General features: G+C 41.1%; 1 protein-coding gene across 9 annotated transcripts; it reads left to right on the plus strand.

Moving 5' to 3' along the window:
• The first annotated feature begins 2,343 nt into the window (after positions 1 to 2,343).
• Positions 2,344 to 14,590, plus strand: C1d (C1D nuclear receptor corepressor). Of its 9 annotated transcripts, none has more exons than XM_017599127.3 (6): positions 2,364 to 2,461; positions 6,691 to 6,770; positions 7,953 to 8,099; positions 8,896 to 8,962; positions 9,260 to 9,315; positions 11,830 to 12,600. In XM_017599127.3, the coding sequence occupies exons 3-6, from the start codon at positions 7,962 to 7,964 to the stop codon at positions 11,992 to 11,994; spliced, it is 426 nt and encodes a 141-aa protein (XP_017454616.1). In that variant the 5' UTR covers positions 2,364 to 2,461; positions 6,691 to 6,770; positions 7,953 to 7,961; the 3' UTR covers positions 11,995 to 12,600. The 9 variants fall into 9 exon arrangements, with proteins under 9 accessions (XP_063129054.1, XP_017454616.1, NP_001099491.1 ...); XM_063272983.1 differs by having other exon boundaries at positions 2,377 to 2,461; positions 6,691 to 6,813; positions 11,835 to 11,994; XM_006251516.5 differs by having other exon boundaries at positions 2,380 to 2,461; positions 6,691 to 6,813.
• Positions 14,591 to 26,243: the final 11,653 nt, after the last annotated feature.

Below are 26,243 nucleotides of genomic sequence, written 5' to 3' on the forward strand. Positions count from 1 at the left end.
CCCATGGGATAACTCAGCTGAGAAAGGTGTCCATCACTAAACCTGGTGACTTGATTGTCGAGACTCAAAAGGCAGAACTGCCTTGCGCCGAAACAGCTTTGAAGTACTTTATTCTATCAGTGTAGCTGTGGTAAGTGATTCTTTATGAAAGTGTGAAAACAGAGCATTTTGTACAGCAACTTCTTCAAAGTTCACAGCGAAGTAGAGGCAAAGCATGGCCACTCTAAGAACTTTGTGCATCACAGGATGATGGCTCACGGTGACTTCACGGACATGCCATAGTTCATGTTACAATTGATATGTCGTTTTTGTATTGGTTGCTCCTGTCACACCAATTGATTTACATATACTGACAAGTATCTTTTAAAAACCAGGGGCTGCAGATGGCACAGTGGTTAGCAGGGCTCTCTGCTCTTTCTAACATGGAGGTTCAGTTCCCAGCACCCATTTCAGGCAGCTCATGGACCCCTGTAACTCTAGATCCAGGGGGTCCAGTGTGCTCTATTGGCCTCTTCGGGCATGTTCCCATGCACTTGCAGGCACACATACAGGGATTTATTTTTTTATTTTTTTTAATTTATTTTATTTATCTGAGTACACTGTAGCTTGTCTTCAGACACACCAGAAGAGGGCATCAGATCTCATTACATATGGTTGTGAGACACCATGTGGTGGCTGGGAATTGAACCCAGGACCTCTGGAAGAGCAGTCAGTGCTCTTAACCGCTGAGCCGTCTCTCCAGCCCCATACACAGAAATTTAAAACAAATCTTGGCACAGCTTGCAAGAAGAAGAAAGGAGGAGGAGGATCATATGTACGTACATACATAATACATACATACATACATACATACATACACATTAAAAAGGCAAATCTTGTTTTAGGGTTTCTATTGCTGCAAGGAAACACCATAACCAAAAAGCAAGTTGGGGAAGGATGGGGTTATTTGACTGACACTCCCATGTTATTGTTCTTGTCTAGGGAAGTAAGGACAGGAATTCAAACAGGGCAGGAACCTAGAGGAAAGAGCTGATGCCGAGGTCATGGAGGGTGCTGCTTACTGGCTTGCTCATCATGGCTTGCTCAGCCTGCTTTCTTATACAGCCTAGGACACACCAGCCTAGGGGTGGCATCATCCATAATTGGCTGGGCCTTCCCTGTCAATCACTTAACAATATGCCTTACAGGACTGCTTACAACCTAATCTTATGGGGCATTTTCCTAATTGCTGTTCCCTTCTCTCAGGTGACTTGGGTCAAGTTGACATAAAACTATCCAACACAGGAATGGTGGGACAGCCTGAAACCCTAGCACTGGTAATCCTGAGTTCAAGGCCAGCCATATAACATAGTGAGACCCATTCAAAAACGAAAGTAACATAAATCTGGTCTTGTACTTTGCATATATTCACATCCTCATTTAATATTTTTAAACTGTATTTTCATAACTAGCCCCTAACCAAGTATCAGGCACTTCTCCAAGGAGGCCCCTCAAAAGATTCATATGTGGCTCGCAGGCCTCTGGGCCCAGCTTCCATCAAAGCAAAGACCAAAACAAAGGTCTAAGATACACTCGGTTTGCAGAAGTCTAATCTAGACAAGATGCCAGGGCCTTCTTCCTCACACTTGCCACCCTGGTGGGAGACCTTAAAGACCTTTGCCTAACCTGCAGGCTCTCCTCTGAGAGGCCCTACCAACAGCTCAATGAGACAGATGCTGATACTTACACCCAACCATTGGACTGAAGTCAGAGACCCCTATGAAGAAATTAAGGGAAGGACTGAAGAAGATGAAGGGGAGGGCAATCCCATAGGAAGACCAGCAGTCTCACTTAACCTGGAACCCAGGGAACTCCCAGAGACTGACCAACCAACCCCCACCCCACGCCCTCGCCTCGACGCATGTACGGCATACATGTAGCAAAGGACTGTCTGGTCTGGCTTTAGTGGGGAAAGATGCGCCTAATCCTCGAGAGACTTGAGGTGAAGGGGAGCACCCTCTCAGATTTAAGGGGGGAGGAGGAATGTTGTGAGGAACTGGGGGTGGGGGAGACTGGAAGAGGGGCGTAATGGCTGAAATGTAAGTAAATAAAATAAACTGATTAAAAATAAATGTATCAGTAAATGAACCAAAAAGAACAGAGAGAGGAGAGGGAGAGATAGAAAACGAAGGGAGGGAAGGAAGGAAGGAAGGGAGGGAGGGAGGGAGAGGCGGGGGAGAGGGAGAGAGGCGGGGGAGAGGGAGAGAGGAAGAGAGAAAGAGAAAGAAAAAGAAAGGAAAAAAAAGAAGACCGTGGCTTTTAGCTCCGGGATGATTGGAGGCGGGGCGAGCCACGGAACGCGATCGCACGAGTACGCACGCGCAAGACCGGGAACGACGCATGCGCGGGAGGAAAAAAAACCGTGTCATGGCGTCATCATTGCGCGACCTCTTTTCCGGAGACAGGCGTCCACGGTATTGAGGTATTGTGCTGAACCGAGTTCGGGTGCTTGTCCTGCTCCTGTCACAGTCTCTTTCCCCGCACCCCGGGATCACGTCCATACTGTGGCCGACTGGGAGGAGCCGAGCGGGGCTTCTCGCTGCAAGCGTAGTCACCAGAGCCTGTCAATGGCGGCTCTCGGGCTTTGCCTTTGCCTTTGGTTTCTTAGTCAAAACCGTCTTCCTCTTTTTGCTTCGATTGTTGACGTTACCTTTCAAGGGTTGAAAAGCGACAAGTAAAACACCTAACGGCATCATTTTCTAGCCGATTCTAAATCCAAACGGAGACAAAATGGATGGTAGAAAGAGTAACTTTCCGTGCAATTCGTACTGTTCCGCCCAGGGTCGGAATGCTTGCGGTGTCAGTGTTAGACCTTTTGAAATAATGGTTTCCTTAATTTTATTTTTTCTTTTCCGAGACACGGTTTCTCTGTTGTAGCCCTGGCTGACTCGGAACTCGATCTGTAGAATGGTTGGCCTCGAACTTAGAGATCTGCCTCCCTCCATATTCCAAGTGATAGGATTAAAGGCGTGCGACATCATGCCGGGCCAGCAGCTTCATACTGTAGTGGATTATGTTGAGAGTAATTTTTCTTTGTGATCTGGGAAAAAAATTCATCGTAGCTCAAAATTTCTGTTGGGAGATAGTTTTAGTGACTTAAAATTTGTTGACTACAACTTAGTTTTGGCTTGGAAAAGGTGTATTTGCCCTAGTGAGATGTTTGTGGTGTCGTTATTAACTTGTTCGGACTAAGTAGATAGAACTAAGTATCAACATTAGTTTTTACTTATATATAATAGCTAAGCCTTTATTGAACTTTAGAAAACTACTCCTGGTTGGTGGAATTGATAGACTGAATTGTTTTGTTACAAGATAAAATGACAATAGAAATGAAATTCCCAAATCAGATATGCTTTCTAGTACCTATAGGGCTGCAGTTTTCTCTTGTTTTTAACTTTTAAAAATTCTGTGTGTAAGCAGTAGCTATTGTTTCCAAGCATTTAACTCTTTCTGTATGGCTCTAAATATTCTACACTGGACTACCTTTTGATTATTTCCACCTTTATAAGCAATAATATGAGCTAATACCTTGAGCATTCTACTAATGGAGTACAGCTTTAAGAGTTTTATATTTATTTGTCTGCATCACAACCTTATATATTATTATCATTACTTTTTGTAATAAACAAGCCCCACATTTTTGAGAAGATAGTTTTTGCTGTTTCCTGTCTTTCATTTTGAAAACGTGTCGAAGTGAGCGTCAAATAGAAGTTGATTCCAGTGTGGCTCCAGTCTTAATGAGCTCCTTGTAATTTATGTACTTTAAAATATTCCTATTTATTTATGTGTATGTGTTCATGCCTCTTTCTGTGTGCTTGCCACATGTATATGGGTGCCAACAGAGGCCAGTAAAAGGACTCGGATCCCATGGAGCTGGTTGTGAGCTGCCTAAACTGGCTGCTGGAAACCAAACTTGGGTTCTCTGGATGGTGAACAAGTGCTCTTAAATGCTGAGCCATCTCTCCAACCTTGTAATTTATATAATTTTGTTGCTAGACTTTTGTATATGTATATGTATTTTTTGTATATGTGTGGTGTTTGTGCATGTGTGTAGAGGTTGGAAGATGCTGTTTTTTTTCCATCACTCTCCACTTTGTTTTTTGAGGTAGGGTTTCTCATTGAAATTGGGACTCACTGTCTTCAGCCAGTCCACCTAGGCTGCTAGGAGATTCCATGTTTTGGCACCCTCCACACACAGGAGATCTGGATTCCAGTCTTCAAGCTTTCAAGATTGGTGGTGTGTGCTTGTGCATGTTCATGTTTGTGTGCGTGTGTGTGTGTGTGTGTGTGTGTGTGTGTGTGTGTGCACATACACCTTATCCACTTAGCCATTTAACTCCTGTGATGTACTTTTAGAGGCTGGTACACTTAGGAAAGGAAGCTTAATATGTTCTCAGATTTTACTGAAGATTACAAGTAGCATTATCAGAATCATTCTTTGACCAAGACAGTAGTATTTAATGAGAACATATATATACATTTCACCATTGTTTTCAAAGGTAATGCTGTGTAAAACATAATTATAGGAATAGAATTATAGTGCAGAACCTGCAAATTTGTCTCTTGTTCTAAAAATCAATTAAGTATATGTTGGATTTTCTTTCTGTCATTAATAAGGTAACTGTGGAACTCTAATTGCTATAGAGATGAATGCAGCTTCCATCTATATAATTTTAATGCATTTTTTTTGTATAAATTTTTCTCTTGGATTCATGTAGTGACTTTGTAACTTATGTAAGTCCAAACTGGAGCATGATGTTAAGATTCTTTGAACTCAAGAGTTGGCTAGTGGGCACAAGGAAGGTTGGATTTGTGGCAGCAGCTTTGAACTAGCTGGAAACACTGGAAGCTCAGTTAGAAGAGGCAATGAGAATGAGGAAGAATATACCTTTATTTTTCGAGAAATCTCAGCTCTAGGGAAAAGAAGACGTTTTGGCTCTTTGACTGCAGTAGAGGTAAAGAATAATAGGTTTGAGTATAGCTGCTAAGAAGTGGGACGTAAGCATTTGTTATCTCCAGTGAAGTTCAAAATGTCAAACAGATGAACTCTTGTTCACAAAGCTAAGTCCTAACCCCATAAATCTCCTTCAGTATGGTACAGATGGCATCATAGGGTGCCCTCTCACTTCCCTGCTCTGCCCTTCCCTGGAAGTAGCTACAGTTTAACAGTTTATTTTGTATGTTTAAAGAAACTCACATGTATGTATAAGCATGTTAGTTTTCTGCCACAGAAAGGTGAGATAAACTGAAAAAGAGGAAAGGCTTATTGGGCTCACATTTTAAAAGTTTCATGCCATGGCTGGTTGTCCTTGTTGCTCTTGTATGTGACAGGGAGAGGCGGGGTGGGGGGCAAGAGAAGGGAAGTGTAGGGAGAGCCACAAAGTGTTCTTGAACTTCCCCACCCCAATATGACCATAAAGCTGCCAGCCCAGTCTTCCCTTTTAAAGCCCTGGTTTCTTAAACATGGTAAAGGTTTTGCTGTCTCCCAAGAGTGTCATGAGCTGAGGACCACAGCATGACATGGGACTTTCCATGAATTGTACCCAAGCTGTACAAGAAGTATATCCCTGACTCAGGCTGTTTTCTTAAATAAAGAGAAGGAAATAGGAGGGTGGGCTGGGTACCAACACAGGCAGTGATGCCCACACATGGCAGTGTCGGAATGAAATCATCGTGGACACTGACGCTTTAGGGAAAGAAGTAAGTGAGATAAACTGTTTGTGCTGCTCGTCACTTCCCCTTCCTGACATCTCAGGGCTCCTTTAAAACCACGCCAGTGCTTTTCTCTGCTATAGAGCACTCTATTGGATGGCCATATCAATTCATCTAATCCATCTGTGTTAACAGGCGTCCTTGTCTTTGAAAAATACTGTAGTGGATGCCCGTTAACATGTTACATGAAAATTAAGTATATGTTTCTAAGAAGTAAATTCACTGATTTTGAAGTGGAATATCAAATTCAGAAAATGCTTAATTAAATCAAACTGTTAATGGTGAAAAGGGCCTGATGGTGGCCACCTCTGCTTACAGTAGATGCTGTTTGACACATGAAAAATGGGGTCTTGTTCTTGTGGTTTGTTTGGTAGTTGAGTGGTTTTATGTTTATTGTTATTTGGATTCTTTAGTAAGTGTGTGGCTTCTGTTGTTTGGAGAGCTGTATATAAGCCCTGCTTGTTATATTGATGTGCAGAGGCTCTGTTTTCCTTTGTGCTGTAGATAGATTTTATTTGGATTTAGATCTGATCTATGTGTTTTCACATTGATACAGTTTAAAGAATCAGATAAACATGGAGGAGATTATATTTTGAGGCTGGAAGTGTAGCTTCATGAGGCCCTTGGTTCAATTCTCAAGCAGATGCCTGCCTTCCCGCACCCCTCCATGCCTCCCAGTGAATTTAGAATGTTTTAAAGAAGGCCATTTGTAATATCATCAAATGACCTGAACTTTCAGCTTTTGTTGATCAAGTTAGATTTATGAGTTTGTTCAGCAACTGCAGGGTTGGTGAGCACATCATCCCCTTTCCCTCAATAGAGCCGTGAAGTGTTCTAGGTTACACCTTCTCTCTGCCCTGCCGTGACAGGGCAGGGCACTGCAGGGCACTGCAGGGTTGGTGAACACATCATCCCCTTTCCCTCTGTCCCGTGTTCTAGGTTACACCTTCTCTCTGTCCTGCCGTGACAGGGCAGGGCACTGCAGGGCACTGCAGGAACTGAATCTGCTCCAATACTCGGTGCGTGACTAACTCGCTGTGTGCCTTTGTTATAAGGCTCTGTGTAAGTCTTGTTTTGTTACTTAGGAAGACGACTTTTACAGCAGGTTCATGCTGTTAGATGGTTTCACCACTGTGTGCTTCAGTATATATCCTTAAATAACATTTATATATCTACAATTCAATATATAATGGAATTATCCATAATTTTGATAAGGAATGTTACAGATAATTACACCAACTGGATTATTTTATGAATAAAAAATTTGAAGCCCACGGAGAGATTTGGCGATTTATCCAAGAGTCAGTGTTCAAGCAGCAGTGAAAGCAAGGGCAAGTGTCACAGCCCCCAGGTCTGCCCCTCGGCTACTACGAAAGCACTAAGCACGATAAGTTCATGCTCGAACTTGAACTTGAAAAGAAATTTTAGTGTAGTTGATAAAGAATCTTTTTTTTTTTTTTTTTCCGGAGCTGGGGACCGAACCCAGGGCCTTGCGCTTCCTAGGCAAGCGCTCTACCACTGAGCTAAATCCCCAACCCTAAAGAATCTTTATATCTAGGAATTCTGCTTTTTAAATTTAATACAAGGAATGGTCAGAACAACACCTAAGTTTTAAAAAACTAAAATTTAAATTTAGAGAAACTCACTTTGTTGAGTTCTTCAGTAGACATCACAGGTTATATTTATCACTTTCATTTTTTAAAAATCTTTGCTTTCAATAGAACATTAAAAAATGTACCCCCTGGGCTGGAGAGATGGCTCAGCCGTTAAAGGCTAGGCTCACAACCAAAAAATGTACCCCTCCCCCATTTATTTTTATTTCTGAGATTGTGTATCCTCGAGCAGAGACAGGCCTTGAACTTGCCTATAGCTAAGGGCCCTAGATCTGACCTTCTCGCTCCACTTCCCAAGTGCATGTACCTGTGAGTCCGGTTGAACACAGTTTAGTTTATTGGTATATGGTGTCATCATTTATTGTCAGAGCTGGAAAGCTCTCCAGGGCTTGATGTGTGGTCAGTGTGATTCTTCCCCACACTGACCATGCACTTTAGGAAGGGAGGCAGGGAGGTGACTCCTGTAGACATGCATGCTACATGCTAAGATTCGCTGACAAACCTTACGCAAAAGTACGTGTTCTTTTTATTTTCCTCCTAAAGCTCTGTCTCCAATATGAATTCTGAGTTTTGTTTTGTTTTCCTCAGTTGGTCACAATGGCAGGTGAAGAAATGAATGAAGACTATCCCGTAGAAATTCACGATTCTTTAACAGCTCTGGAGAGCTCCCTGGGGGCGGTGGATGACATGCTGAAGACCATGATGTCTGTTTCTAGAAATGAGTTGTTGCAGAAGGTATTTTAAAATCTACAGCCTACAGATGAGTCTCATAAGACAGAACATTAGGAGAGACTGTCGTTCAGCCCTGGCCATGTCTTCCTGCTGGAGTGTTAGGTGAAGAAGCGTTGGAGCGTCTTTAGCCAGAACTCCCCACAGCGCTTCTGCGTTGGGAACATGACTGGAAAGCAAGGCACACTCCCAACACTCTTCTGTTGTTGTATCTTTGCTGTTTTATGTATTGCAAGATATTATCGGAGGTTCTGGGAACACTGAGCTACTAGAATAGTAATTAAATCATTTCTCTGTTTTTAGAATTGCCTAAGCATTTCGTTGTGCTTCTTACAGATAAGTGAGTCAAATACAATGCTTATGTTGAATAATTACTTTTGATATAAAAGTTCAGATTCTAAATCTGAAATTGATATCACTTAGAAAATTTTCTTGCACTATACAAATTTCTTGTCTTATCAGAAGTGATATCCAGAAGCAAGCATTTTTTTTTCAAAAAAAATAAAGTACTTGTTATATTTGAATGTTTGTATCAATGAAAAAAAGAAGCTATGAATCGGAAGAAGGGTATTTGAGAATGTTTAGGTGGTTTTTAAAATATAGTTTCAGATATAAACAAAAAGAGTAACTGCTCCAGAAAACTTTGTGCACATTATTACTAGATCATTTTATTACTGACTTAAAGGAGGTGAGAAAAACATGCTTGATGACCTTGCAGGTGGAAACAGTTGAAAGTGTCATCTGTTGGTTACAGAGTTTGTGTGTATCTTTCACCTTTTGTCTCTTTTTTCTGTTTTACTAGTTGGACCCACTGGAACAAGCAAAGGTGGATTTAGTTTCTGCATATACATTAAATTCAATGTTTTGGGGTATGTATGTTACTTTGTAATTCATTAGAAAGTGTATTAGTATTTATTTTTGAGACCTAGCAGTTGACATAGAATTGTCTTTCATAGTAATCTTACTGGTCCTATGTTTTTTTTCTTCATTTATGTCAGAATACAGGATGCCTGGGAGTACACATAGTTTAATATTTCATAGAGGGTAGATAATTGGAAGTTGAATTAACTATGCAACGTTCCTGTCTTGAATACTAGGATTTCTTTATTACAACACTCTTACTATCATTACACACACCACTTTATCATGTGGTCTTTCTCTTACAGTTTACTTGGCAACTCAAGGAGTTAATCCCAAGGAGCATCCAGTGAAGCAGGAGTTGGTAAGAGGCCTGTGACTCATCCTGATTTATCTGTCTGCCATGTACCCCTCGAGCTTCAGTCATTCGGCCATTATCATGTGATCGTTAGGGAGATCAGAAGTAGAACAGAGTGGCATCATTCTAGTAATTAGTTATAACTTTCATAGTATTTTTCCTATAAATTCTTTAAATTCTATTCATCTCTAGGGCTACTTAAGAAAAAAGAAAAAAACTCTCACACAATTCTTAAAAGTGTATTCCAGTTGATTTACTAGCAGAGATGGGGAAATTTCTCTCCTACCTTTTCAATTTCTCCATTAACTCATTTTCTCAGCAGTAAAGAATTCAGTTCAGCAACAAAGCTAAAAGCTTTTTTGGCACCAGCTATGTGTATACTGTCCAGTAACTCTGCATCAGTGACATATTTACAACCTGTAATAAATCTTCTCGGTTTGTCTCTGGGTTCCATTTAGATGTGTAAGTACACTAAATAAGAGCTAATATCTTGGAGTTTTTGCTGACTTCAAATATTAAATCAAATCATCCAATTGGAAGGAGAAAAATAGAAATGAAACTTACGGTTACCTTATTGACTTAGCTTTATGAATAAGAGTTTTAATAAATTTATTCTTTGTGCACATAAAATATAATATACATTACATGAGAAATACATGAAATTATATCTTTGTTTTCAAGTCATATAGTAACCAGCAATGTGTGTTACATCTTAGTAAAGCATTTATTTATTTATTTAAATTTGTTTAAAAATAAAATGAGTAATCCAGGTATCTTCATTTCAAATGTAAAATATTAAAAAAATAGACTAGGATATTTTCTTCTTTTAAATTTTTTGAGGGAAAAATAAATTTATGCTTAAATATAATAGTTATGAAAAAATTTTAAGAAAGGTTACCTATGCTATTGGCTTGAAGAAGTACAGGTTATGTGTCTAGTTTTCTAAGTGTCCTTTTATGAAATTATTTTCAACAGAGTTAGAGTACTCAGTGTTGTGTTTATAAAAGGGTAAGGTCATTAATCCTCATCCTTCAGAGTCTACTTTATGGAGAGCACATTAATTTTCTGGATAAGGATTGGCAAATAAAAAGCATTCTTAAGTGTATTCCCTTTTTTGACCTTGCGGATGGACGTTACTAATTGATTACAGAATTAGAGGAAATCGATTTGTTATTTGTCATGGATCACAAACGGGAAAACAGTCACCTTATTCCTTCAGTGGTATTTGAATGCCTGCTAAGGACCAGGCATTATTTTCAAGTGAAGATGCCTCGGAGAAAAAGCTGAGGCATGGCAGATGCCACTCTTCGAGAAGGGAAGCACAGTAAACCATAGTAAGAGAAATACTGAGCACTCTGACTACACAGTGTGCTAAAAAAGCATTATGGGGGAAAAAGAGAAAAACAGAGCAGATAGAGTGAGTTGGAGTCTGGGGAAAGTGTCGGGTTTCAATGGTGCAGGGAGGAAAGACTGGCAGACTAGAAGAGAGGGAGGAGCTGTGTGGATGCTCCTGGGCAGAGCTGTAGCAGAGCTGTGGCAGGCCGGGCTCCCAAAGTGGAGCTGGGGTGCAAGTGCTGCCCTTGGTGTTCACTTTGACAGGGGAGGTTTTACAGGAGTGGTCAGTTTTGGTAAGGAAGCAATTGGAAGGCTCCGTGTTTTGCTGTTTATTCACTGCCTATTTTACTTCGATGAAACTCAGTTTGCTCCTAAGCAGTCAGTCACTTACTGATTGTGGTTTTCATTACCTTGATTTCACCATTTGAAGTTTAAGATTTATTTATTCTGAATAATATCTCAGGAGATTAAAGTGCTCCAGAGGCCTACTACATTTCTTATCTTTAAAGTCTGAATATTTTATTAGAAAATTTTATGTACTTATTAATTAAAATTATGAATTGAATAAAAGAGCTCATTTTCATTTTGCCTATTTTAATATGACACTCAACAGCAACATAAAATAGATACAAATACTGCCCCACCCATTTTCTGTTAAAAAAATGATGGGAAATGTTAATTTGTTGGCACAAATGTAGGAGAACTCAGATTTAGAATTTACTGTTCAGATACAAAATAGTTAAAACGAGAATGTTAGTTAATGTTGATTAAGACAGTAGAGCCATATAACCAGTTACTGTTTTTGCTATAGTGATATTCTAGTGTGAATCTTCCTCTGGAAGAGTTCAGAACACTTCTCAAATGTTTGGTTGGTTACTGTTGGCGACAGTGTCATGTGCAGCTCAACCTGGCTTCAGACGGACTGACCTTGAAGTCTTGCCTCTGCTTTCCAGGAGCTCGTGTTTTGGGGCTCACCCTTATGACCACTGAAAGGTCTTTCTCCTGGACGCTCAGCTCCAGGGAAGCACCGGGCACGTTTACCCTGTGCGTTTGCACTCATTAGGACCACGGGCTTAACACACAATCAGATCTCACTGTTGGTTGCCACTGAGAAAGCCAGCCCCTGCTAAACCTGGCGATGCTCAACAGCTCTGGAAATGACCGCCTTTTATGTTTCTCTCTAAGGAAAGAATCCGAGTCTACATGAACAGAGTTAAAGAAATAACAGACAAGAAGAAGGCTGCCAAGCTGGACAGAGGGGCCGCGTCGAGATTTGTCAAAAATGCACTCTGGGAACCCAAACCAAAAAACACACCAAAAGTGGCTAATAAAGGGAAAAGTAAACACTAATAATCTTTTGGTTTTGATGTACGTGTTTTCAAAAAGTACATCATTTTTATCAGTTTACAGTGTACTTATGTGACCATGTGGTGTTTAAATGGATTCCTTTTTGAATTCATGTATAAATTTACACATTAAATTTTGTGATACTGAATCTTTTTTTTTTGCTGAGAAAGATTAAGTTGTCGTTATTGATTTTCCTATAAAGCATCATGATGTTTTAATATTGAAAGATATTCTATAAGCAATTGTGAAATCCAAATGTTCTTTGTAAACGTTTGTAGTGTTTTAAATGTAGTGTTATGATGAAGTGTGCTGTCTGTAGACTGGAGTTGTTAGAGGACATCTGTTTTCACAATGATGAGAAATGTAATGACTTAAATACCCACTCTGGTTTCTGTTCAGTTAGTTCAACATGTTTCTGTGAATTTTTTTTTAGGAGTAATTGCTGTCTTGATGTTCACAGTACAAAATTGAAACCTTCAGGCTGTATTTTAATTCTTCATGTTCCATTTAAAATAAAATATTCTCATTCATTAATGCTGATGGAAAATAGGATGTATGTCCTGGTTGGAGTTGGCTTGATTCCCTTTTAATAAATACTGTAGCTGTGTAGCTCACTTGTCTCTTGCTGTCCATTGCATGAGTGAACATGACCTCCAGATGAGGCTGTAAGCAGCCCCACCCACTCGCTGCACAACATTTATGAGTCACGGTCCTCTGTTCTTCTCTTGGTCTCACTCTTGTAGAAGCTTTCTGACTAAATATTTCCTGAGCCACATGGCTGTTTTGAACCATCTTCTTTATTAAATACTGCCCCTTAGGCACAGGAGGAATCAAATTATATTTGCATTCTGAGTTATTTTTCCAGAGTGTCTGTTATGATGAATTCCACTTATTAAACCTTTTAAGTGTCTGAGCTCATATGATCTTGCTTCTCTAGGCCCACACTGTCGTGTGTAGGAATGCCAAGGGTAGCCAGGTTTTATCGTTTTTGAGAATTAGAGTTGTTGAAATTGTCCATGATTAATTTTTCACAACTGACTTTGAATATATGAATTTCTTGATTAGGTAGCAGATACTGGAAATGGTCTGAAGTTATAATGGACTTTGTAAAGCATGCTAAATTCATAAAGAGTAAGTCACTAGTAGACGCAGAAAGCCTCAGCTCTGTCGTCAGACACTGCGAGGTGGAAGGATACTTGCGAGCATTTGTAGTCATTGCATTCTGGGCCGTTTTAATTCTCTGATAATAGCAAAAGTAACTTCAGTAGAGAAGTAAGTGCTTCACGAAGATAACCGTAGAGTGCATTCTTAATGTTAGTCATTGCAAGGAAACTTGTATCTCGTATTTCTCTTTTTAAATTTCATAAAGAAAAGAATTTGTAATGAAAATTTTCACAGTTGCAGAAAATCATTAACCAAGGCACTTGTTTGTGAAAGTCCAGCTCTGTATCCCACTAAATTGGATACCCTCAACTATTTCTTTCAGCATGTATTTGTAGAAATACAATATTTTGAGTCTATTCCATTTTATTACCTAGAATTTGAAGTAATTACTTGAACATACCAAGCAGCTGAACGGTGGTAGTTTATTAGGTTGTCTGTCACAGGTGCGCTCACTGACGTCCACGTTGCCAAGCACTGTGCTCCATTCTGGGTTTCAGAGATGGTGTGTGTAGCCCTTGTGCTGTTTTCCTGAAGTGTTACTAGTTTAGGTAGTATTTCAGAGTGCCCAGAAGTTATAGGAATTATCCTCGCTGGCCTCAGCCAGAACGATACAAGGTGGTGAGCTGAGTATTAAGTGTGGAGTGGTTATTGGGAACACTATTCCAGGTGATGCTGTTCTGTAAGGGGAGGTGTTAGCTGTATGTTTTATTAATCTTCTTGGGAATCAACACTTTGGAGGAATTGCAGATGTGTAGTCATTGATCTAAATGAAGTCTTTTAATATTTTAAATAAAAATTTCTTGTTCACAGATACAAAGTGGGAGGTAGACTATGTTATATGAAAATTTTTAAGATTAAATCACGGTTTATATTTCTGGGATTAGGCCGTATCAAGTAAATGGGTTTTTAAGAAACTGAAGTATAAAATCTACTTACGTTACTAAAGTGGCCTACTCCAGCTTTTAAAATTGTTTAGAGGCATGAATACTTCAAAAAAAAAAAAAAAGGACACTACTGAACGTAGACCCTTTTTTCTTAAGTGGTTATTGAAAAAAATACTTTGGAACTGATCACTTGCAATTCTATTACATTAAAGTTTAATACAACAAATTCCTAGAGCTTGTGATTTTTTCAAAGTATTACTAATTGAGAAAGATTTGGGTGTGATTCCTAACATTTGTTAAAGAACAGGAAGCAAAAGAAGCCCTGGCCCTCACAGCAGAGTGACTGAGCTTGTCCAGATGCTTCAGTGGTTCTCCTAATGGTCTTGACAGAGTCCAGATGCTTCAGTGGCTCTTCCTCGTGATCTCAGTGGCTTCCCGGCTTGTGTGGATACGCAGTGGATATACTTTACTGCTGTGAACATGCATGCCTCTTTCCTCCCATTCTAATTTAAGACTTGAGTGTTGGAATTACAAACCATAAGTCGTTTAGTTAGACTCTTACAGTTGTCACTGACAGTTGTGTCTTTACACAGAGTTAAAGTAGACATATTTGTTGTTTCCTTTCTCTCCCTCTCCCCTCCTAGCTCTCCTTCCCTCCCCACCTCTCTCTGGTGTTGGATATTGAGCCAGACCTTCAGGCACACTAGCAAACACTCCATCCTCAGTTATAGCACAGCTTAAAATATATCCCAAAGTAGTGAAGCTATCAATGGAAGGGGCAGAGACATAAAACTATAGACTTGTAACCCCATCTAACTCCCTGCCAAGACCCAGCCAGGTGGTTGTTCCTTCCTCTCCTCTCCTCTCCTCTCCTCTCCTCTCCTCTCCTCTCCTCTCCTCTCCTCTCCTCTCCTCCCCTCCCCTGTCCTCCCCTGTCCTGTCCTCTCCTGTCCTGTCCTCCCCTCTCCTCCACCCTCCCCTCCCCTCTTCCCTCCCCTCCCCCCTCCCCTGTTTCTCTTTCATTTTCTTTCTTGACAAGTTTTCACCATGTAGCCCTGGCTGTTCTAGAACTTGCTGTGACAATCAGGTTGGCCTCAAACTCAGAAAAATCTTTCTGCCGCTGCCTCCCAAATGCTGAGGACAAGTGGATGCCACCTCATCCAATTCTGTTTCTGGTTCCTCACAATTTATTTTGATTTGTGTGTTTTGCCTCCAAGCATATATGGGTATCACATGTGCAGTGCCTGAGTCAGCCAGAAGAGGATGTCGGATCCCCTGGAACTGGAGACCGTAAGTAGTGAGCACTCGGCCATGTGTTGCTGGGAACTGAACTTGTACGGCCGTGAGGCTGTGATCTTAGGCACTGAGCCATCTCTCCAGAGCCTGGTTCTTAAAAGGTGGGAAGACGGTGCTGGGTTCTCCTCCCTCCTCCCGGTAAGCCTTGAAGTTTATGTATCAGCAGTGCCATCGCCTGCAAAATGTCAGTTTCACAAAGTGATATATATTTCAGATGGTGTACAAGATGTGATGGTGGAGAAATAAGCTTTTATAAATGAAACATTGAAGAGACTTTATTATTCGCTCTTCAGTTCAGCGCTGCCTTTAAGGGGCACCATTTCATTTTGGCAGCTACAATAAATGACTGAAGGAAATTGAAGATAATAATTCAACATTTCAAGATGCCGCTGTCATAATGAATGTAGACCTACCCAGGGCTTGGATTTAAAGTTTATAGTCATACGCTACTTTAAAGCCACATATCCGGGAAGTCCACAGGGAGAGGATTTGAATGAGGTGATTAGGAGAAATGGAACAGAACACTTTCATGGGTGTTATCTGCTGAGGAATGTGTGTGCTCCTGCGAAAGGAGGCCTGCTAGTCTCATGTTGCTATGAAGTCAAGTTCATCTCGGGGTTTATCAAAAAAGGGTTGGTTATTAAGAAAAGATACCAAGGAACGTGGCCCAGGGTAGACCTGAAGCACAGGTTTGCTGAGAGGCGAAAGGCAGGAACCAGTGCTCCTTCACACCGATCTTGGACTTCCGTCTCCAGAGCCATAAGACAGTTCATTTTCTATTGTGTGAGCTGCCCAATGTGCCGTGTCCTTAGCACTGTCCTGGAAACAAATTCAGAGGCCATCGGATGAAGGGAAGTGGATAAAAACAGTCCATATGTAGGAAAGTATGCACTCGGAGCCTTGACATGAGGTGCAGGTGTAATTCTGAAGAAGCCCCCGCACCTTAGGGACCAGGTGTAAGTTTACACTTACATCCTAAGTGTAAACCTAGGGACATTTTTTAACTCGGGCAGAGATGTCAGGACTTCTATCTTGAAATGTCAAGAGCATGCTTTATTCTTTCTGAACCTAAAACATCCAAACCTTTCTAACATATTGTCAGTTATGGTTGGATTTCCATTTTTTTTCTTAAGATTATATGAGTACACTGTAGCTATCTTCAGACACACCAAAAGAGGGCATTAGGTCCCATTACAAAATTACAGGTGGTTGTGAGCCACCATGTGGTGGCCGGGAATTGAACTCAGGACCTCTGGAAGAACAGTCAGTACTCTTAACCACTGAGCCATCTCTCCAACCCATGTTCCAACTTTTAAACGTTGTCATTTTGGTTTGAGAAAAGTCATTTCTCTGAAGGTAGTGGAACCCTATCAGGCTTCATTGGAGAGGAGTCTTCATATTTTCACACAAATGTTACCATGTTATATGACATTTTCCTAAAACAATGGCACAGTTAGCTTGAAATAATGAAAATAAATTCATGAAGCATTGTACGAAGGTGTGTGTGTGTGTGTGTGTGTGTGTGTGTGTGTGTGTGTGTGTGTGTGTATGTGTGATTTGTAGAGTTAGGTGAAAGCATGCCACTGTGAAGATCCCACACGGAATTCATCTGGCTACATCTTTTTAAAAAGGGCTTCTTCCCAACTTTTAAGTGTGCTGTTCAGTTGTGGCGTGGTATGGTGTGTCACCAGTGTGTGTGTGTGTGTGTGTGTGTGTGTGTGTACCCACTTATGCCTTGCCCTTGGAGTTAGCAACTAAAGAATTTAGAAGTTGGCCTTTATGCCTAATAATTTGGGTCCGGTTATTTGCTTTTTAGAACTCTAAATGCCTTTACCAATGTTAGTGTTTACAATGAGCCAGTAGATAAAACACAAATGATACTGTAAATAGACCTCGTGAACGTGAAAGTCAACGTTTAAAAGAGTCCACCATGGGACGGCGTTGTCACAACAATACAATACATTCAGATGCTGATCACAACGGTTAGACTTGGAAGTTTGATTTCAGTCGCAAAGGCGATCACCCTGTTACTCTTTTTACTTTTTCTGTTGAAGACTGGAAGGAGTTGATGGAGACCAGCGTACTTGTGTCTTCTATTTGCAAGCCAGGGATCATGCACATTAGGACCGGTGGTGTCAGTCCGGGGAGGTGAAGTGTGAACATTGAAAAGTTGTATTCGTGTCACGGACCGAGGTGAAGGAGCACGGGGTTTTGGCTTGGTTTATGCTTTGTTCCATTTCTTTTGTAAAAAGAAACAAGAAGAGGAGTTGTGCTGGCCACCACCAACTTCTGTCCAAAGCTGCGTTAAGACTGAGTTAGATACAAACTGGTTTTTGAAATTGTAGGTAAGAAGACTGGTCAGTGATTGGGAAGTCGTGGAATGCTGACCTGAGGTGGTAGATATTGCACTGATTTACGTGTGTGTACACGCATGTGAGTGGTGTATGTGTACGTGAGGTATAGCTTGTAAACATTTAATAACATTCCTAAGTTTATCAGCAAGTAAACATGAGATCTTTCAGTGTTTTAATGCTAAATTGAAAGAGGGATTTTACTGAACTCAAGTTTCCTACGAAGAACTGGTTCATAGACAGTGTGGAACAATTTGCTGTCTCATTGAGGCCCAGTGGGGTCGTACAAGTCACGTGTGTAATGTGTGGTATCACTTGGCATCAAATCTTGCATGTCAGAGATGACGTGAAATAAAAAAAATCTTAAAAAACTATACCATCAACAACCAACATACTTATAATTTTAAAAATCAGAACTGTGGGATATTTTAAATTGCTTACCTTTTAAAATTCATTGAAAGCACTAATAAAGACTAACAACCACGTCTTCTTAATTATTGATATTACTTAAAACTTTATTTTGGCACAAGTTGCTATTTGGAGTTTTCCAGCTACATAATGTTGCTAAAATTATTTATAACTAAATTTCAGTATTCAACTAGAGATTGGAATAATTTTACTTAACTTTTGGAAGTAGTATTTATGATTGTTTAGCTCTTTCACAGGAGGCTATGTACAGCGTACTTCTGCTCTCCTGAAGCTATAACACACTGTGGTTACTTTTGATAAACTGCCCTGAATCTGTAGGAAACATCGAGAAGAGTCATTTGTGCTGATTAGTTTCTGTCAAGTTGACACAAACCAGAGTCACTTGTGAAGAAGGAGCCTCAGTTGAAGGATTGTGTCCATCAGATTTGTCTGTAAGGACATTTTCTTGATCAGTGATGCAATTGAGAGGGGCCAGCCCATCTGTGGGTGGTACCTCCCCTGGCCCAGCCCATTGTGGGTGGTACCTCCCCTGGCCCAGCCCACTGTGGGTGGTGCTGCAACACAAGCTAGGCAAGCCAGTTTGGGAAGCAAGCCCTCAGTGCCAAGTGTTTCCTCATGCTCTCTGCTTCAGTTTGCACCTCCAGGTTTCTGCTCCAGTCCCGGCCATGGCTTCTCTCTCTCATTCAGTCTTGTAAGATGAAACAAATCCTTTCTCCACCAAGTTGCTTTTGGTTAGTGTTTTATCAAAGCAGCAGAAAGAGAAGTAGAATATCACTTTATGCTATTCTTGTGTGAAGTGTTTCTGTTGCACATACTTCCTTTCCTCCGTTTTTACGTTTAGTATGTGTACACGTGCATGCGTTTAGAGTGTGTATGTGTGTATGTGCATGTGTGTGTGTGTATGCGTACATGCACGGTCCATGTTTTGAGTGAGTCACCAAGTGGATGCTGGGAATTGAATCCTGGTCCTCTGGAAGAACGGCAAGTGCTCGCCAGTCCTGCAATGCGATTGATTTACTTTTAAGGCATTAAAAAAAAAACATTTTGCATACAGTAAGGGTTCAAAGGACAACAAACAAAGACTACTGCCAAAGTTCCAAGTTAACTAATATAATTAGTTAGCTTTAAAATGAGGTGTAGAAACCTTAAATTCCTTAATGATAAAACTGAATGGAGTTGGTCTGTGTACTAAGATGTTGGAACCCGATACAGTTTAACTCAGGACTAGACATGTAGCACAATGCTGGGATGTTTGCCTGTGGGGCAGGCAGATGGCTCAGCAGGTTAAGACACTTACCCCCGAGCCTGATGACCTGAGTTCCACCCCTGTGATTGGAAAATCGGAGGACGATTCCTGCAGGCTGTCCTCTGCCTCCCTGCAAGTGAACGAATATATATATTCCTTGTCAGATGCTGTGGGTTTATTCCTAACAACTGTTTGAGCATTCTTGATCTTTATTATGAGAAAACGAATAAAAATAAATGTTATCTCAGGCATCCAGGTGTCACTGGTACAGGTGAGACCCAGGCCCAGTGCTTTTCTCCTACCGATATCTGTAATTAGGGTATAGGTTATTAAGTTTAAGAAATGTTTACAATGGACTAAGGGCACATTCCAGCTCTCGTCTGCTCTGGATGGGACTTGTTCTGTCTGTGTTCACTGGAGTCTGTGTGCTGCACTCAGATCGGCTACTTTCATTTACCAATGAGCACTCATGCGTCATCCATGGGTCCTCACAGCTCGACACTGTTGCCAGTGCTTTTCTCTGGACCAGATGTTTCCTATTGCAAAGAATGGGAACAGCCCATACAAACAGCAAGGCGGTAGGAATTGTATTTAAAGGGGCAGTGTAGGAGACTCTACAAGACAGCAGCAGATGGCTTGAGCCAGGGTGCCTAAGAGCACTGCTTGTTGTTTGGCCTTCTTCTTCTGGGGTCCAGGAGGAGCTGGTAGCTAAGGGGCAGAGTGTGGATGTTTCTCCCGATTGATTGACAGGCTCGGTTATGTAGTTTTTCTTCATGGCATGATGCATCTACTTTTACTCATATGCACAAATATCATACGTACACATCCTAGGGTTTTACTGCCATGAACAGACACCATGACCAAGGTAACTCTTATGAGGACAATGTTTCATTGGGGGTGGCTTACAGGGTCAGAGGTTCAGTCCATTATCATCAAGGCGGGAGCATGGCAGCATCCAGGAAGGCATGGTGTGGGAGGAGCTGAGAGTTCTACATCTTCACCTGAAGGCTGCTAGTGGAAGACTCACTTCCAGGCAGCTAGGACTAGGGTATTAAAGCCCACACCTGCAGTGACATACCTACTCCAAGAAGGCCACGCCCACTCCAACAGGGCCACGCCTTCTAATAGTGCCCCTCCCCTGGGTGGAGCGTATATAAAATCATCACAATAGGCATAATGTGATAAGTAGGGAGCTCCTTAAAAGTTCACTTAGAGAGCACAGTTTGCCATGCTGTGCACACACCCAAATCCAGTCCAGGCTCGATTGACTCCTTGTCTGTAGTTTCTGGATATGTTCCAGGGCGTGTTCTAAATTCTAAATACGATGGTTACTAGGGTGTTGCAATGGAGAAGTGGCTTTTTGTGGCATTTGGAAAAGGGTTGTATGTGCAACTCAGTGCAGATGGGGGGTTGGGGTGGCGACTGAGGTTGCTAAATGTATTAGGAAAGTGGTGTGTGTAGATTAAGTTAAGTTGGGATCCCAGGTGATTAAGCTATCCCTATGTTTGTCCCCATCAAAGCTTCGTGGTTTATTGTCACATCCGCACCCATGTGTGAAGATGTGGGCTTGCAGTGGTTAACAAGATCCCTGCTACTAGTCAAACATTGTATTGTCTCCTTGTGGTCTAACAAGCCAGCTAAAGTGGATGCGATTTTCTGCTCACAGGTAAAAAAGTAACAGACACAGACAAATGTTGTCCAAGATGACGCTGAGAGTGAGGCCTGCATGTGAGTCCGTGATGGAGCTGTTGATCTTACCATTCCTGTCCTGGCCCTAAGCTTTATAAATGTTCCACTCCCGAAAGAGACTTGGTGGAACACCCGAGTCTCTCCTGGAAGCCATTTGTTGACTCAGCAAAGGGGCCCCGCAGGCTCAAATCCCCTCTAGGTAGCTTTAACCTGGGTCTCCATGATGCCAAAGTTACGTGTACATACTAACCTCGGAGCATAATGGGAACTCTATCACTTTGCTGGTACCAGGCTTTACTATGTTATCCGGAAGGGGGCAAATAATCTAGAATAACCATTTATAAAACTGGATGTGACAGTTTGTTCTCTAGTTCAGGCCACTTTACCCATTCAGGAGGCAAACCACACCCATTCATACTCCTCAGAAGAAATTCTGGGCTAGGAATATGGCTCAGTGGGTGAAGGGCTTGCTGCACAAGGACTAATATCTGAGTTCGAATCCCCCCAGAAAGTTCATAAAGTTGGAGATAGTAGCATGCGTCTGTAGCCCTAGCTCTTTTTTTTTTTTTTTATTAACTTGAGTATTTCTTATATACATTTCGAGTGTTATTCCCTTTCCCGGTATCCGGGCAAACATCCCCCTCCCCCCTCCCCTTCCTTATGGGTGTTCCCCTCCCAACCCTCCCCCCATTGCCGCCCTCCCCCCACCAGTCTAGTTCACTGGGGGTTCAGTCTTAGCAGGACCCAGGGCTTCCCCTTCCACTGGTGCTCTTACTAGGATATTCATTGCTACCTATGAGGTCAGAGTCCAGGGTCAGTCCATGTGTAGTCTTTAGGTAGTGGCTTAGTCCCTGGAAGCTCTGGTTGCTTGGCATTGTTGTACTTTTGGGGTCTCGAGCACCTTCAAGCTCTTCCAGTTCTTTCTCTGATTCCTTCAACGGGGGACCTATTCTCAGTTCAGTGGTTTGCTGCTGGCATTCGCCTCTGTATTTGCTGTATTCTGGCTGTGTCTCTCAGGAGCGATCTACATCCGGCTCCTGTCGGTCTGCACTTCTTTGCTTCATCCATCTTGTCTAATTGGGTGGCTGTATATGTATGGGCCACCTGTGGGGCAGGCTCTGAATGGGTGTTCCTTCAGTCTCTGTTTTAATCTTTGCCTCTCTCTTCCCTGCCAAGGGTATTTTTTTTCCTCATTTAAAGAAGGAGTGAAGCATTCACATTTTGATCATCCGTCTTGAGTTTCCTTTGTTCTAGGGATCTAGGGTAATTCAAGCATTTGGGCAAATAGCCACTTATCAATGAGTGCATACCATGTATGTCTTAATGTGAGTGGGTTAGCTCACTCAGGATGATATTTTCCAGTTCCAACCATTTGCCTACGAATTTCATAAACTCGTTGTTTTTGATAGCTGAGTAATATTCCATTGTGTAGATGTACCACATTTTCTGTATCCATTCCTCTGTTGAAGGGCATCTGGGTTCTTTCCAGTTTCTGGCTATTATAAATAAGGCTGCGATGAACATAGTGGAGCACGTGTCTCTTTTATATGTTGAGGCATCTTTTGGGTATATGCCCAAGAGAGGTATGGCTGGATCCTCAGGCAGTTCAATGTCCAATTTTCTGAGGAACCTCCAGACTGATTTCCAGAATGGTTTTACCAGTCTGCAATCCCACCAACAATGGAGGAGTGTTCCTCTTTCTCCACATCCTCGCCAGCATCTGCTGTCACCTGAGTTTTTGATCTTAGCCATTCTCACTGGTGTGAGGTGAAATCTCAGGGTTGTTTTGATTTGCATTTCCCTTATGACTAAAGATGTTGAACATTTCTTTAGGTGTTTCTCAGCCATTCGGCATTCCTCAGCTGTGAATTCTTTGTTTAGCTCTGAACCCCATTTTTTAATAGGGTTATTTGTTTCCCTGCAGTCTAACTTCTTGAGTTCTTTGTATATTTTGGATATAAGGCCTCTATCTGTTATAGGATTGGTAAAGATCTTTTCCCAATCTGTTGGTTGCCGTTTTGTCCTAACCACAGTGTCCTTTGCCTTACAGAAGCTTTGCAGTTTTATGAGATCCCATTTGTCGATTCTTGATCTTAGAGCATAAGCCATTGGTGTTTTGTTCAGGAAATTTTTTCCAGTGCTCATGTGTTCCAGATGCTTCCCTAGTTTTTCTTCTATTAGTTTGAGTGTGTCTGGTTTGATGTGGAGGTCCTTGATCCACTTGGACTTAAGCTTTGTACAGGGTGATAAGCATGGATCGATCTGCATTCTTCTACATGTTGCCCTCCAGTTGAACCAGCACCATTTGCTGAAAATGCTATCTTTTTTCCATTGGATGGTTTTGGCTCCTTTGTCAAAAATCAAGTGACCATAGGTGTGTGGGTTCATTTCTGGGTCTTCAATTCTATTCCATTGGTCTATCTGTCTGTCTCTGTACCAATACAATGCAGTTTTTATCACTATTGCTCTGTAATACTGCTTGAGTTCAGGGATAGTGATTCCCCTTGAAGTCCTCTTATTGTTGAGGATAGCTTTAGCTATCCTGGGTTTTTTGTTATTCCAGATGAATTTGCAAATTGTTCTGTCTAACTCTTTGAAGAATTGGATTGGTATTTTGATGGGGATTGCATTGAATCTGTAGATTGCTTTTGGTAAAATGGCCATTTTTACTATATTAATCCTGCCAATCCATGAGCATGGGAGATCTTTCCATCTTCTGAGGTCTTCTTCAATTTCTTTCCTCAGTGTCTTGAAGTTCTTATTGTACAGATCTTTTACTTGCTTGGTTAAAGTCACACCGAGGTACTTTATATTATTTGGGTCTATTATGAAGGGTGTCGTTTCCCTAATTTCTTTCTCGGCTTGTTTCTCTTTTGTATAGAGGAAGGCAACTGATTTATTTGAGTTAATTTTATACCCAGCCACTTTGCTGAAGTTGTTTATCAGCTTTAGTAGTTCTCTGGTGGAACTTTTGGGATCACTTAAATATACTATCATGTCGTCTGCAAATAGTGATATTTTGACCTCTTCTTTTCCGATCTGTATCCCCTTGATCTCCTTTTGTTGTCTGATTGCTCTGGCTAGAACTTCAAGAACTATATTGAATAAGTAGGGAGAGAGTGGGCAGCCTTGTCTAGTCCCTGATTTTAGTGGGATTGCTTCAAGTTTCTCTCCATTTAGTTTAATGTTAGCAACTGGTTTGCTGTATATGGCTTTTACTATGTTTAGGTATGGGCCTTGAATACCTATTCTTTCCAGGACTTTTATCATGAAGGGGTGTTGAATTTTGTCAAATGCTTTCTCAGCATCTAATGAAATGATCATGTGGTTCTGTTCTTTCAGTTTGTTTATATGATGGATCACGTTGATGGTTTTCCTTATATTAAACCATCCCTGCATGCCTGGGATGAAGCCTACTTGATCATGGTGGATGATTGTTTTGATGTGCTCTTGAATTCGGTTTGCCAGAATTTTATTGAGTATTTTTGCGTCGATATTCATAAGGGAAATTGGTCTGAAGTTCTCTTTCTTTGTTGGGTCTTTGTGTGGTTTAGGTATAAGAGTAATTGTGGCTTCATAGAAGGAATTCGGTAGGGCTCCATCTGTTTCAATTTTGTGGAATAGTTTGGATAATATTGGTATGAGGTCTTCTATGAAGGTTTGATAGAATTCTGCACTAAACCCGTCTGGACCTGGGCTCTTTTTGGTTGGGAGACCTTTAATGACTGCTTCTATTTCCTTAGGAGTTATGGGGTTGTTTAACTGGTTTATCTGTTCCTGATTTAACTTCGATACCTGGTATCTGTCTAGGAAATTGTCCATTTCCTGAAGATTTTCAAGTTTTGTTGAATATAGGTTTTTATAGTAAGATCTGATGATTTTTTGAATTTCCTCTGAATCTGTAGTTATGTCTCCCTTTTCATTTCAGATTTTGTTAATTTGGACGCACTCTCTGTGTCCTCTCGTTAGTCTGGCTAAGGGTTTATCTATCTTGTTGATTTTCTCAAAGAACCAACTTTTGGTTCTGTTGATTCTTTCTATGGTCCTTTTTGTTTCTACTTGGTTGATTTCAGCTCTGAGTTTGATTATTTCCTGCCTTCTACTCCTCCTGGGTGTATTTGCTTCTTTTTGTTCTAGAGCTTTTAGGTGTGCTGTCAAGCTGCTGACATATGCTCTTTCCTGTTTCTTTCTGCAGGCACTCAGCGCTATGAGTTTTCCTCTTAGCACAGCTTTCATTGTGTCCCATAAGTTTGGGTATGTTGTACCTTCATTTTCATTAAATTCTAAAAAGTTTTTAATTTCTTTCTTTATTTCTTCCTTGACCAGGTTATCATTGAGTAGAGCATTGTTCAATTTCCACGTATATGTGGGCATTCTTCCCTTATTGTTATTGAAGACCAGTTTTAGTCCGTGGTGGTCCGATAGCACGCATGGGATTATTTCTATCTTTCTGTACCTGTTGAGGCCCGTTTTTTGACCAATTATATGGTCAATTTTGGAGAAAGTACCATGAGGAGCTGAGAAGAAGGTATATCCTTTTGCTTTAGGATAGAATGTTCTATAAATATCCGTTAAGTCCATTTGGCTCATGACTTCTCTTAGTCTGTCTACATCTCTGTTTAATTTCTGTTTCCATGATCTGTCCATTGATGAGAGTGGGGTGTTGAAATCTCCCACTATTATTGTGTGAGGTGCAATGTGTGTTTTGAGCTTTAGTAAGGTTTCTTTTACATATGTAGGTGCCCTTGTATTTGGGGCATAGATATTTAGGATTGAGACTTCATCTTGGTGGATTTTTCCTTTGATGAATATGAAGTGTCCTTCCTTATCTTTTTTGATGACTTTTAGTTGAAAACTGATTTTATTTGATATTAGAATGGCTACTCCAGCTTTCTTCTTCTGACCATTTGCTTGGAAAATTGTTTTCCAGCCTTTCACTCTGAGGTAATGTCTGTCTTTGTCTCTGAGGTGTGTTTCCTGTAGGCAGCAGAATGCAGGGTCCTCGTTGCGTATCCAGTTTGTTAATCTATGTCTTTTTATTGGGGAGTTGAGGCCATTGATATTGAGAGATATTAAGGAATAGTGATTATTGCTTCCCGTTATATTCATATTTGGAAGTGAGGTTATGATTGTGTGCTTTCATTCTCTTTGTTTTGTTGCCAAGATGATTAGTTTCTTGCTTCTAGGGTATAG

Source organism: Rattus norvegicus, chromosome 14 (assembly GCF_036323735.1).
Source record: "Rattus norvegicus strain BN/NHsdMcwi chromosome 14, GRCr8, whole genome shotgun sequence".
Classification (NCBI taxonomy): domain Eukaryota; kingdom Metazoa; phylum Chordata; class Mammalia; order Rodentia; family Muridae; genus Rattus; species Rattus norvegicus.

Coding starts and splice junctions, on each gene's coding strand:
- C1d (NM_001106021.1), top strand. CDS start 7,962: ATGGCAGGTGAAGAAATGAATGAAGACTATCCCGTAGAAATTCACGAT. Junction 8,100..8,895: donor GAAATGAGTTGTTGCAGAAG/GTATTTTAAAAT, acceptor CTGTTTTACTAG/TTGGACCCACTGGAACAAGC. Junction 9,316..11,829: donor ATCCAGTGAAGCAGGAGTTG/GTAAGAGGCCTG, acceptor TTTCTCTCTAAG/GAAAGAATCCGAGTCTACAT.